Source organism: Selaginella moellendorffii, unplaced genomic scaffold (genome assembly GCF_000143415.4).
Source record: "Selaginella moellendorffii unplaced genomic scaffold, v1.0 SELMOscaffold_2, whole genome shotgun sequence".
Taxonomy (NCBI): domain Eukaryota; kingdom Viridiplantae; phylum Streptophyta; class Lycopodiopsida; order Selaginellales; family Selaginellaceae; genus Selaginella; species Selaginella moellendorffii.
In genome coordinates this window covers 4,245,851-4,259,956 of record NW_003314263.1, presented here as the reverse complement: position 1 = coordinate 4,259,956, position 14,106 = coordinate 4,245,851, and the positions used below count along the sequence as shown (strand labels likewise).

The window sequence follows — 14,106 nt, the reverse complement described above, 5'->3', positions numbered from 1 at the left end:
CTCTCGCCTGTGGGAGGTTTGCGTAGCTCACTAAGCTCAAGTTGCGAAAACTCCTGCGGCGTTGGATCGGCCCTGCCAGATCAGCCTCGCACTCGGCTACTCGGCTTCGGAAACGGGCGTGTTCGTTGCCATCCTCGACTTCATGGGTGGCGTCGCTACCGGTGCACTGTCCGACAAGCTGCTGGACAGGTATGCCACACCCAGCCACCTGCAAAACGTTCCCACGCTTGCTAAAGGCGTAGGAATGTTTGCTCTGTCCGTCAAACTGAAGGTGGTGACGCCGGAGCACGGTGCTATCGGGTCACCTTCTTGCTCATGGCTCTCGCCTGTTTCATGACTTCCATTCTGGTGCTGCGGAGTAAGCTGTACAAGGAGATACTCGTGAGGCTTCTAGGATCATCGGCTGCAAAGATCTAGAAAGCCATTTCGATAATTCTTTGAATGAGAAATCTCACGCTTAACTCGATGTTTCTTTCGTTTGCTGCTTGCTCACAACTTGGAAGAACCGTCACAGGGGGCACAGCTCGTCCATGCTGCACTTCAGACAGCCATACTGTCAAAACCACGAAGGAAAAGGCTGTAACTTACCTTGCTTGGAGACACTCTATGATGTTGCCAGTGACAGTACTCCGCCTGTGACGAGTGAAAGCGTCCTGTGCGGCTCTTCTTACCAGGACAGACCCCGCCAAGGCTCCTAACATGCAGGGATTCCGTGACAGCCTGATCAGACAAAGAAAAAACATAGACTCATCAGAGGTTGACGCTTCGCCAAAGGCTGTGCTTACTTTTCCATGTCCGGCGACCCTTTGCATTGTCTCGCCCAGGACGTAAAGACCGCGACAGTGCCCGAAAGAATGTCTCCTTGACCGCCACAACGCCTAGGCGATCCGTAAAAGTCACACGCTAGCACTGCAAACGAAATCCAGAGCACGATTATTCCTTCGGCCGGAAAAAGCTAGAAATGCAACCAAGAACCTGAGGTGCCATCGCTCATGTAATCCGTGAAACCTTTCTGCAATATTGTTACTCCTCCCAGTCTGAAAAGAAGCGGAGAAAACATCGAAGATGAAAAACAGAAGGTCAAACCATACTGGCTGGCCAAGGACTTGAGCTCGTCCGGAATTTTGTCCGTTTGAACTTCGTGCTCAGCGCCTTTGATCTTCTGAGCAAGCCGTTTGTGCTCGTTGATATTTGGTGTCAGCGTCGCTAGAGCGTAGCCGGAGATCAACTCTGGCTCGCTTGTCACGAGAAAAAGTCCATCCTGAAAATCTAGCAAAGTTATTCGCGATGAACTTCCAAACAATGACAAGTCGTACCCCGTCCAGCACCATGGGAATCTCCTTGGCTCGAGCCTTACGAATAATTTCCGAGACACAGTCCTGGCATGAACGAAGTTAGCCTTGGACACAAAAGTGGTGGATGGTACCAAAAGGAGAGGGTCTCGGCCAAGTCCGGGTCCGATCACGAGGCAGCTAAAACCGCTTATCCATCGATCGATTTCGCTGAGAGTTTTGTTCTTGGTCGCTTGCTGACTTTCCTGGGATTCATCCGCAAGTTCATGCGATTCCACGAAGATTGGATGGACAATCAGCTCTGGACTGTAGCTTTTGATCACGGTTGCTGCACCATTCGTGCAAAAAACATGAGAGAGATCTGCGCCCTGTCCAAGAACTTCCATAAAAAAAAAAACAAAACCAGGAAGAACAAGAAAAAAAAAAAAACTGCCGGCTAACCATCTTTAGTGCCGAGATAGCAGAGAAATACGGCGCTCCAGTGTACTCCCGGCAGCCTCCAATCACTGCAATCTTCCCTGGAAGAGATCCAGAAGTAAAACCAGGAAGAAGAAAAGAGAGAGAGAGATCTTTCTTTACCTGCTTGTCCCTTGTGTTTTTTGGGATCCAAGGGCGGAGCAATGGCCCGCATTGCCGCGAGGGCGTGATCCAGATTTCCTGCCATGGCCGCGGCGGGGATGGATTGGATCGCGCGCGCCCTGACGAGAGGAAGACGAGCAAGACGAGGAACGAGGCTGTGTAGCGCCAGAGCAGCGTGGACAAGTGTCGCCCTAAAATTTGAGCACTTGAGCTCGAATTTAAGTCAACGTCTTTTGACTCTCGGTCAGAGACTTTTGACCACTTGGGTAAAAACCTTTGACTACTTGACTAGCACTGCAGCGATTCTAAGGTATCAATCGATCCATGGAACCTTGGAGTGCTGTCGTTGATGGCGGTGATAGCATCAACAGCAAAGATCAAGCGCTGCTGTATGGTCCTCCATTTGACAAGAGCTTCCAAGATCAAACAAAACAAGCCTCTCTTCCGAGTGGCATTGCAGATTGGAGCAGTGGCAATTTGCCATGGCTACGACTTTGGCTGCTCTAGAGCCGATCTCCTGGTGAAGAATGGGCCAAGCTTCTTGAGCTCCAGGCTCACACCGGACACATCCAGGATACTATTCGAATCCCAAAATATTTTCGTCCCTCCTCCATTGCATTGCCGCTTATCCGGCACTTGCTCGCTTCTGACAGAGCAGCTGAATGAATTGTCGGAGCGCAAGCCGAAGGAGGTGGATCGCAGTGCTCCCGACATCCCAAGATTCTTGGCTACTTCTGCTCTCACATAATCTCAGCTCTGGTGAGACTAGAGAGTCTCCTCCCACACTCCTCCATTGCTTTCAGGATGCAGCCTTTGTCCAAGGTGGCTTGAAGATTCTAGTGTTGTCTGTTTTCCACTAGGGAGTGGTCCAGTTGTATATCAAGTAGTATCACAAATCTAGAGCTGCTGTGTGGATTCTTTTGCCTTCAAAATCTGGCTAGTTTAAAGATTAGTAAAGTTTGGACATGTGCAAGAAGGAAAGTATTGAATAATAATTGTGTACTCTTCATTTTCTATTTTGACAATGTACAATATCTTGGAGCAAAATTATACTCAATATCAAGACTGTAAGAGCTTTTCACTCCAAAATTTATATTAATATCTTCACCAATAAAGAAAAAATAACACTTTAATAAGTGAATAATTTTCATGCAACCAATAGAAGCTTGGGAATTATACTCTAAAAATGTGTCATGAACCACTTTCTCAATTACAATTGTCATTTCTTGAGCTAGTGGAGTCACTTTCCTCTTTATCCTATCATGTAACATTTTAATAGAAGGCCTTATTCCCAGTATCTTCCTTCCTCGAATGTTAATGCTTTTGAAGACTTTTTTATAGCATGTATCAAATCCAATAAATATATTTTATACAAATTTATCTTCTCTTTCCCTGCCTCAGAAGAATGTTAACTCTAATGTTTACTCTTGGAAAAATTCACAAATTAGGGTGTATGCGAGATCCTCAAATAGTTGGTTCTAATGAAAAAGACAACATTAAAAGGCAATAAAAATAAAGAAGAAATAAAAGATTTCACCTCTTCCAACCACTCTATCCTAAGGAAGGAAGAAGTATATTTTGGCTTTGTAAATGACACAACATAAAGGAGAATTTTTGCAAAACCAACACTTGAATTCAATAATAATAGTGTCATGGGCAAGAGGATTAATTATAGACCCTTCAAAAAATATAGAATTTTTATAGTTATTTTGATTACATGCTTCATCCATACAATCCAAATGCTTACCATAGTAAACTATAAACATTGTTCTTTCAAAATGTTAGAAGTGTGTGGTTTTGATATTACACCAATTTTAAACATTCTATTTGACCTCCATCCCTTTTTGTTTAGAACTAATGCTATCAATAAGAGGTGGTAGATCAAAGAAGATCTTGTTATTGTAGTAAGATGGAAGCTCACTCATGGGTTTATACGGAAGTAAGTGCACATTGACTAAGAAATGGGAAAAGTGGAAAGCATTGTTAATGACTTTGAATATTACTAAAGATAAAGATAGCGAATTTGGGGGTAATACTAGCATAACTTTTCCACTTAAACTGGAAGAGGAAGAGAGGATGATGACTAACTCTTTCTTTACATTCACTTTGGCTGAAACACTTTGATTGGAAATCCAAAAGTTTAAATTTTCTTGGATTTTAAATTTTGCAAATCTTATTGTTATCCACCCTTGCCCACACTAAAAAGAAGAAACACCAAGCAATAACTATATCAGTGTTGTTTCGGATCCCAGTCTCCGAAAAAATAGAGCCAAGACAAATATCAAAATGGCAATATAAAAAACTTTCAAAAACATGGCTTTGAGAGAATAAAACCAGTGGGTGATCTCAAAAATGTAAAAGAAACATTTTCATCCTTCTTTATAGATTTTGGAGTTCTCTATTTCCTTTATGTTGCTTATAAAAATTTATAATGAAACATAAATTGAGATTTAAGGAGAGCAATAAGAAGAATAACAACAATGTACAAATGAATTTAAATACTACAACATATCTAATATGTGTAAGTGTGATAGTATTATCATGTGTTTTGCTGTTTATTACATGCACATAAATCCAAGAAAAGATTTTCAACACGTGAAGTTTGATTGTTAGTGATGATGTTAATAATGATAGTCTATTTTGGCACACATGTAAACTATTAGTACTTTGTTAAATCTTTAGTGTTAGGTGATGTCAATAATGATAATTTTTCAATGATATAGTTCTGATTCTCAATATGAGTTGAGTGTTATCCATATATGCAAATACTGCTCAATGACATTTAGAGCACGTGCCTATAATTTAGGTTCATACACAATGTTGAGGATTCATCCATTCATAGATTGATATAGTATAATATATTTAATATAACAATGCAACATGCCAGATTTATACTCTTTAAAGTTATGTCACGAATCCAAAATATGTATGAAATCTTGTTGAGAATGTATCCTTTCTATATAATTGGGAAAAATAATATTAATTCTCCAATAACTTAAATATTGAAAAGTACTATATACACCATCATTTATAAATTTTAAAAATTTTACATACAATATGAATGTATCTTATGTTATTGATAAAATAAAATAAGCTCTAGGCCAAGTAGTTTCTAGCCTCGAGGGGCTGAGGTTATTTAAATAATTTCAGGCCCCCAAACCCCGAAACTACCCAAGGTGGAGCTTAGGCTAGCCACCTTGGGCAATTTCTAGCCCCTCGAGGCTAGGGTAATTTTGGCCTTGAGGGACTAAAGTTATTCAAATAACCTTGGGCCCCCACATCCTGAAACTGCCCGAGGTCTAGCTCGGGCTGGCCACCTCAAGCAGTTTTTGGCCTCGAGGGGCCAAGGTTATTTACATAACCTTAGGCCCCTAGACCCCAAAATTGCCCTAGGTCTAGCTCGGGCTCGCCACCTCAAGCAGTTTCTAGCCTCGAAGGGCTGAGGTTATTCAAATAACCTTGGGCTTGATCCCGAAACTACCCCAGGTCCAACTTGGGCTCGCCACCTTAGGCAGTTTTTGGCCTCAAGGGGCCAAGGTTATTCATATAACCTTAGGCCCCTAAACCCCAAAACTACCCTAGGTCCAGCTTGGGCTTGCCACCTCGGGCAGATTCTGGCCTCGAGTGTCAAGACCCCCAACAAGATCAAGACTGGAAAATGCAAAAGACAAAGAGAAAAGCTAGTGAATAACAAAGAAAAGGCCTTAGACTGGTATTGATTCAGATTGTGGAGAAATGGAACAAGGCTAACCTATATATACTATAGGTTGATGAAGCTCCACCACTCTTGGATCGAGGATGGCCCAAATATAGTTGAGGTTGAGGAGGCGCCACATCATCATCAGGAATGTGGCTCGAGACTCAGGAATCGTATGGGAAATCGAGAGTTAGGAATAGGGAAGTGTCTCGAGAGTTAGGAATGTGGTCTGCAGGTCAGGAATCCGGTGAGAGTCAGGAATGTGGCAAGAATTGGGGATTCCTGACAGCACCCCCTCCGCAAGAACGAGTGGAATGAGGACGTGAATGAGAACGAGGAGGAGGATGAGATGGGCGGCGAGGGACGGGAGATGGAGAAAAAGAATGAGGACTGGGACGAGAAGGATAGCGGCGGTGAAAGTCCTGAACAAGGTCAGAAGAATGAATTAGGTTGTCCGCAGGTTCCCAAGTGTGTTCTTCAAGTCTATAACCCTTTCAGTCGACCAGATAGTAGAGTTTAGACCGTGAGATCTTGGAATCAAGGATGTCCTGAACCTCGTACTCAGACCCATCCTCGAGCTGTACTGGTGGAGGCGGAGGAATGACCCGATTTGGAATAGGACTGGGAATATAAGGCTCAAGGAGGGAGGAGTGAAAAACGGGGTGAATTTGATATGAGGAGGGAAGTGCAAGGCGATAAGTGACAGGATTAATGATGGCAGTGATAGGGAAAGGACCGAGGCGTTTGAAATCGAGTTTGGGACATGGCCTGGTGGTGGAGATATTTCGCCTAAGGAGCCAGACTTTATCCCCAATATTGTAAGGGGGACAATCCTGACGATGGACATTGGCAAATGTTTTGTGAGATTCCTGAGCACGATGGAGGTGGAAGGAGATGGAGGTGTGGATTTCCTGGAGGTTGGAGACAAATGTCTCAGAGCGGGGATTAGAATGAGAGGATTTAGATGGAGAAGGAAGTGAGAGATTGAATCGGGGATTTCGGCCAAAGTTCGCAAAGAAGGGGGAAACTCGAAGAAAGGAGTGAACAGAGTTGTTATAGAGAACTCAGCAAGGGGAAGGATATCAAACCAGTCATCCTGATGATAGTTGATGAAGCACCTCAGGAATTGTTCCAACGTCTGAATCGTTCGCTCGGACTGTCCATCTGTTTGAGGATGATATGCTGAAGAGAGGTTGGCTTTCACTCCAAGCAGCTGCAGAAACCATTGCCAGAAATGAGAGATGAACTGAGGTCCCCGATCCGAAACCACATCTGCAGGAATCCCATGAAGTCGGAAAATTTCCTTGAATACCAGTTTTGCGATGTCCTCCCCCGAAAACTCCTTGGTACACGGCAGGAAGTGTGCCATCTTTGTGAAGCGATCCACCACGACTAAAATGCTGTTGAAGCCTCCAGAACTTGGGAGATCACTCAAGAAATCCATGGAGATGGATTCCCAAGGACTTGAAGGGACCGGGAGGGAACGAAGCAAACTGTAAGGAACCGACTCCCCGAGATGTCGTAGGCTAAAGGATCCCCAAAAGCTTGACCGAAATGACAAAGAGTTCATCGGATGGGACCAAGTCGAGGATCGAGTCCAAGACCGACTCTAGGACCGAGTTCGAGATAGAGTCCGGAATCGAGTCCGAGACCGACTCGGGGACCGAGTTCGAGTCCGAGTTCGAGACCGAGTTCGAGACGGAGTCCGAGATCCGAAATCAGGTCCGAGACCGAGTCCGAGGTCGAGTCCGAGGTCGGGTCCGAGATCGGGTCCGAGATCGAGTCCGAAATCGAGTCCGAGACCGAATCCGAAGTCGGATCCGAAATCGGGTCCGAGATCGAGCCAGAGACTAAGTCCAAATACTAATACGGGTCAAGGGGTGAAAGCCCAAAGCGTGCGTCTCCCAAGGGGGGGGGGCTGCAGGGGGTTCCAAAAGTATAGTAGGGATAGTGAGGTCCAGGAACCAGTTTTGAGGGGACTCTCCAGTTGGGCTTCCAAACCGACTTGAGGTTGGGACTGGGACCGAGGGGCCTTGGGTGGGAGTGAGCATGGACTTGGCTGGTGCCGGAGGGGCCATCCAAGGAAGTGCTCAAGAGCAGCTCCCACTCCCGAAAGGGAAACCGACTGCGGTGCTCCCGGCTCAGGTGGAGTGGTGCCCCACTTGAGTACCTTGTGGCTCATTGGTCCTCGCCCTTCCGGGGGCTTGGGCCTTCCCTTCAGGATGGAAGAAGGGGGGTAGAGGTACCCATACCGGGCCGTTAGGCCACGGTATTTCGCCCCGACGTCCCGAAGCAAGTGCTGCACCCAAGACTTGGGATTTAGAGGGTCCCATGATCAAGTCTTGTGGTACCAAGGGGTGTTAGGAATCTGGAGGCTTGGTGTGCTTGGCTGCTTGTGCCTGCGGGGAGTGTAGCCGAACCTTAAGTCCAGTCTAACCCGGGGAGGGGGATTGGGAGAGATTTGGGAATCCGTAGATGGATGGCTAACACTCCGTTGCTCGTGCAGTGAGTAGCTGAAACCAAGTAGGACCAAGTAGGAGCTGGTACCATAGGCGAGAACCTTGGCGAGGGAACTTAGCACAAGCCAAGGCAGAGTTGGTCGGATAGACGAGGTAAGCTGGCAAATTGGAAAGGAAAAATTTGTGGCTTACAATTTGGTATTGGAGCCTCTTCCTCAGTTCTAGCGAAGGATAGAGGCGGATTGCTGGGAGATGGCAAGGGCAGGACGTAAGCGAACCCAGGCGGAGACGGAACCTCCTCCAGAGCTGGAGCCTCCGGTCGAACAAGAGGCTATGGATGAGGAATCGTTGCATGAGGAGGACTCCAGTGAGGCAACTTCCAAACAGGAGTCCGGTGGTGAGGTTCGGTCGTCCAAGGCTCGATTGGACGTTCTAGAAGGGCAATTGGCACAGACCAATGCCCTGCTAGAGACTCTCGTACGCAAGCTAAAGCGTGACAAGAAGCGAAAGAAAAAGCGAAAGACCGCGGATGCTGGCAGCGCAGAAGGTGCGGACCCTTCGGCAGGGACTGAGGCAAAACCAGACAAGGTCGAACAGACCGAAGTGGAATCAGTCCCGCAGGCAGTTCCCAAGTACAAACCAAAGCCCCCACCGGTCTTCAAGGGAGTGAACGACTATAAGGTGGTGGAGGATTGGTTTTACGATATGGAGGACTACTTCCGAGCGTTGCGATTACCGAGCTCGGAGAAGGTCCCATGTGCAAAACCATACTTGGCAGATAATGCCAAGTCTTGGTGGAGAACAACGGAGGCCAACGAAGGACCGGTGGCCACTTGGGAAATGATGAAGGCGAGGATCCGCGCAACTTACGTTCCTCCAAATGCTACTCTACACCTAAGGGATGAGCTGAGTAGGTTGAAGCAAACCGGAACCATTCAGGAGTATGTGAATGGGTTTATGGCAAAGAGGATACTTGTCACGGACATGGGGGATATGGATGCGTTCCATGCCTTCATATCAGGTTTGCAAACCTGGGCTCGGGGCGAAGTAATGCGGTGGAACCCGACCAACTACAAGGAAGCGTTGGATGCGGCCATCAAGGTGCATTTCAACGATAACCTGCGAAAAGGGAACACGACGGGGTCGGGATCCACGTTTAGCAAAGGGGCCAAACCAAGGGGAACATTTAGCAGAGGGAAATTCAAGAAGAGTTTCTCTAAGAATGAGTCCTCGGGGTTTCGGAAAGGCAGATCTGGTGGCCAGCGAGCGAGTACGTGGGGGAGTCAGGCGAAAAGAGACAAACCCACGGATAAGAAGGTCAAGTCATATAGCAGCGTGGGAAACAACGTATGCTACAACTGCGGTGAAGCGGGACACTTCTCGAGGGAATGTCCCTACCCGAAGAAGGCCAGAGCCAATATGGCCATCAAGTCGGGTGAAGTCCAAACAGAGGTATGTGATCCAGTCCCTAACTCAAAGTTACTCATTACACGAGCAACTTTGGTAGAGAGTCGTTCGCGACATCTACTAGCCCTCCGAGGGAAGCTCGGAGGTAACTTTGTTAAAATCCTTATTGACACGGGTGCTTCGGATAATTTTGTGGCTGCAGACATAGTCCGGCAAGCCGGACTAACGGTGCAGCGGCTAGGCGAACCAAGGACTATAGAGTTTGTTCAAGGTAGCCAAAGCACCGATGAGGTACTTCGACAAGCGAGAGTCGAAGTGGGGACTTGGAAGGTGGACATGGACTTCACCGTGTTGGACATGGCGGGATTTGACGTGATCTTCGGAATGGACTGGTTCAATCGATTCGTGGTAGCTCTGTATGGGCAAGGTAGAAACCTTATGGTACTGGCGAATGCCCAAGGAAGAAGATCTAGGGTGGAGGCCCAAGATCTAAAGGTAGGGCAAAGCAAGGCCAAAGATTCCTGCTTAAACCTGGTGTCCACGAGAGGGCAACTCACTAAAGGAACTAAGGCGGCTTTTTTGTGCTTACTCTCGGTGAAGAGTGACAAAAAGACAGGAATGGAAGAAGTACCTTTAGTGATCCAACGAGTGTTGGACCAATTCCAAGATACCATGCCAGAGGAGCTACCGGCGGGGCTACCGGCGGGACCGATAGAACATAAGATTGAGCTGGTCGAGGGTGCTGAGGCAGTGGTTCGTCCCCCTTATCATTTGAACGAAAAAGAACTCAAGGAGCTCAAGTGCCAACTAGAGGAGTTGGTGGACAAAGGGTATGTTAGGTTGAGCAAGTCGCCGTATGGGGCGCCGGTGTTATTTGTGAAAAAGAAAGATGGATCTATGCGCATGTGCATAGACTACCGCTTGCTCAACAAGTATACAAAGAAGAACAAGTACCCTTTGCCAAGGATTGAGGACCTGTTCGATAGGTTGGGAAAGGCAAAATACTTCTCGAGGATTGACCTAAGGTCAGGATACTACCAGATCAGGGTAGCCGAGGAAGATGTCGAGAAGACAACCTATCGAACGAGGTATGGGAGCTTTGAGTTTCTGATGATGCCCTTCGGGCTATGTAATGCGCCGGCAACGTTCTCGGCGCTAATGAACCACGTCTTTGTACCCTATCTGGATCACTTCGTGGTCGTCTATATCGACGACATCCTGATCTATAGCGAGACGCTAGAGGAGCATGCCGAACACTTGGCGAAGGTGTTTGAGAAACTAAGGGAACACAAGCTGTATGCTAAAGAGAGCAAATGTGACTTTGCTCAACAAGAGGTAAAGTTTCTCGGGCATGTGGTGGGCTAGGACGGGCTCAAGGTGGACCCGGAGAAGGTCCAAGCGATCCAGGAATGGGAGCGACCATCCAATGTACACGAGTTGAGGGCATTCCTGGGGCTATGCAACTACTATCGAAAGTTTATCAGACACTATTCGAGAGTAGCCCTGCCCTTAACGGACCAAACAGGAAAAGGGAAGATGGTGTGGACAGCGGAATGCGAGGCGGCATTCGTCCACCTCAAAGGGAAGTTGAGGAAGGCTCCCGTATTGGCATTACCAGACTTTGGTAAGGACTTTGAGGTAGAAACGGATGCTTCGGACTTTGCGTTGGGCGCAGTTTGAAGCAAGACAACCATCCGGTAGCGTTCTTCTCGAAGAAGCTAGACAAGGCTCAACGGAAGTGGCCTGCCCACGAGAAGGAATTGTTTGCGGTGGTCAAGGCGCTCAAGGAGTGGCGACACTACCTTGGGAGACACTTCAAGGTTTACACGGACAATGTGGCAACGAAACACTTCTTGTCACAGCCCGACCTAAGAGGGAAACAAGGTCGGTGGGCCAACGCCTTGGCCGAGTTTGATTGCGAAATTCTGTACAAGCCTGGGAAGAGCAACATCGTGGCGGATGCGCTAAGTCAAAAAGCGAGCTTGAGGTTGGCAATATCCAGCGCAACAACAACCTTCTGGGACGATGTGCGGACAGCATATGAGAACGATGGTCTAGCATAGGAAGTGTTGCTGAGGAATCTAGAGGCGCGGGAAGCTCACCAGAGAGGTGAGCTGCCAACGGAAGAGAAAACGGGCTATGTGGAACGCAACGGACTCATTTATTACAAGCAAACGAGGGTGTATGTTCCAGAAGGGGAACTAAGGAAGGTGGCCTTAGAAGAGTGTCATGACGGACCTCTTGCGGGACACGGTGGAGTGCCCAAGACGATGGGCTTACTCAAAAGGAAGTACCATTGGCCAGATATGGCTAAGGACGTCCAAGACTATGTAAAGACATGTCCAACATGTCAGCAGGTAAAAGCCGTGACTAAGGCTAGTGGGGGCTTGTTGCAAAGCATCCCAATTCCAGATCACCCGTGGAAATGTCTTACAATGGACTTCATCACGGGACTCCCCCCAAGCGAGGGGTTTGATGCGATATTCGTGGTGGTGGACCGATTTTCGAAAATGGCACATTTCATACCCACCACAACAGAAGTGGATGCGGAAGGTGTGGCGAAGCTGTTCTTCGAGCAAGTGGTTCGAGTGCGGGGAAGACCAGAAGAGATCATCTCAGATCGAGATAAGATTTTCACCAGTAGGTTCTGGAGGACTCTCCTTGAACAATATCGCACCAAGTTGAAATTCAGCACAGCCTATTACCCACAGACAGGTATGGGGTATTAAGTCAAGTTGTTGGCACTAACACTTCTTGACAGACGGACAAACAGAAAGGGTGAATAGGCAGCTGGAGGATTATTTGCGATGCTATGTCTCGGGAGACCAGACCGATTGGGTAAGTCATTTGGGACTTGAGGAAATGTGTTATAACAACTCACCACATTCGAATATCGGGGTGAGTCCATGGGAAGTCATCAATGGGCGAGCTATTGAAGGTCCTGTGGAACTCGGCGTGGCCGAGTATCATGGAGAGTTGCCCGTAGTGGAGGCATTCACGGCAGAAAGACTCAGCATTTGGAATCTAGTGAGGGATTCCTTGGAACGGGCTCAACAAAGGCAAACCAAATACGCGAACCAGAAGCGTCGGGATGTAGAGTTCCAAGCTGGGGAGAAGGTGTGGCTGAACACCAAGAACCTCAGACTACCAAGTGGGATCAGCCGAAAGTTGACCCAAAGGTAAAGATGCATGTATTCCTGTAAATGAATTGATCTTGAGTTCCTTAAGCAGGTTCGCGGGGCCTTACGAGATTGAGGCACGAATCGGTAAAGTGGCTTACCGACTCCGACTTCCTCGAGAGATGGGGAAGATGCACCCAGTGTTCCACGTGAACTTACTCAAGCCGTACTTTGAGGATCCGCTTCGCAAGGACCAAGTGAGACCTTTGCCTGAGGTTATCCAAGGGGAAGAGGAATACGAAGTCGAGGCCATCCTTAATGCGCGCAAGAGCAAGCGACAAGGACGCGAGGTGAGAGAGTTCCATGTGAAGTGGAGAGGATTTCCACACTGCGAAGCAACATGGGAACCGGAGGAGAACCTAGCGAACGCTCGAGATCTAGTGGAGGAATTTCTGCAAGGCAGAACTCTATGTACTTATGCAAAATTCAATTAAAAATATCAATTTGCAAAGTTGAGCAAGTGCAATATGTTGGGACCCGAAGGCGCGCCAAAGGTAAGCTAATTAGCATGGGTTGGATAGGTCGACCAGGCGTAGGGCACTACGCCCGACTCCCCGCGGGGATCTCGAATCCGTAGACGTATTCTACGGAGGTTGGGTTCGAGTCCCAACCCCCTAGTAAAGCAAGGCTGGGTTCAAGTCCCGACCCCATACTAGGGCGTGGTGAGGTGAGGAGTATAGGGACACCTATATTCCGTTGTCATGGGCTCTTGGCCGGGGAGGCTAACTTAGGCACACCGCTACGTGGGGGGATGCCCCCGGAGACATGGTCAACAAGTCGTAGGATAAAACGAGACGTTCGATGTGGGCATCGAACTTCTTCTATGGGTGGTGGAGTTGTAAGGAACCGACTCCCCGAGATGTCGTAGGCTAAAGGATCCCCAAAAGCTTGACCGAAATGACAAAGAGTTCATCGGATGGGACCAAGTCGAGGATCGAGTCCAAGACCGACTCTAGGACCGAGTTCGAGATAGAGTCTGGAATCGAGTCTGAGACCGACTCGGGGACCGAGTTCGAGTCCGAGTTCGAGACCGAGTTCGAGACGGAGTCCGAGATCCGAAATCGGGTCCGAGACCGAGTCCGAGGTCGAGTCCGAGGTCGGGTCCGAGATCGGGTCCGAGATCGAGTCTGAAATCGAGTCCGAGACCGAATCCGAAATCGGGTCCGAGATCGAGCCAGAGACTAAGTCCAAATACTAATACGGGTCAAGGGGTGAAAGCCCAAAGCGTGCATCTCCTAGGGGGGGGGGGGGGGGCTGCAGGGGGTTCCAAAAGTATAGTAGGGATAGTGAGGTCCAGGAACCAGTTTTGAGGGGACTCTCCAGTTGGGCTTCCAAACCGACTTGAGGTTGGGACTGGGACCGAGGGGCCTTGGGTGGGAGTGAGCATGGACTTGGCTGGTGCTGGAGGGGCCATCCAAGGAAGTGCTCAAGAGCAGCTCCCACTCCCGAAAGGGAAACCGACTGCGGTGCTCCCGGCTCAGGTGGAGTGGTGC

At 48.2% G+C, this 14,106-nt stretch overlaps 1 protein-coding gene across 1 annotated transcript; it reads right to left on the bottom strand.

The window, feature by feature from the left end:
- Positions 1–309: 309 nt before the first annotated feature.
- LOC9661630 (ATP-dependent (S)-NAD(P)H-hydrate dehydratase) lies at positions 310–2,056 on the bottom strand. Its single transcript, XM_002962688.2, has 9 exons — positions 1,872–2,056; positions 1,734–1,810; positions 1,427–1,660; positions 1,317–1,379; positions 1,092–1,261; positions 976–1,037; positions 786–909; positions 589–720; positions 310–533 (listed from the first exon to the last, which is right to left on the bottom strand). Exons 1-9 carry the CDS (start codon positions 1,954–1,956, stop codon positions 509–511), a joined length of 972 nt encoding a protein of 323 aa, XP_002962734.2. The 5' UTR covers positions 1,957–2,056; the 3' UTR covers positions 310–508.
- Positions 2,057–14,106: the final 12,050 nt, after the last annotated feature.

Bases quoted from the DNA above. Each gene is read 5' to 3' on its own strand.
- LOC9661630 (XM_002962688.2), bottom strand. From the start codon at position 1,956: ATGGCAGGAAATCTGGATCACGCCCTCGCGGCAATGCGGGCCATTGCT. The intron at 1,661-1,733 runs GTTAGCCGGCAG...GTTCTTGGACAG, and splicing joins CTATCTCGGCACTAAAGATG to GGCGCAGATCTCTCTCATGT. The intron at 910-975 runs GTTCTTGGTTGC...TTTCGTTTGCAG, and splicing joins CATGAGCGATGGCACCTCAG to TGCTAGCGTGTGACTTTTAC.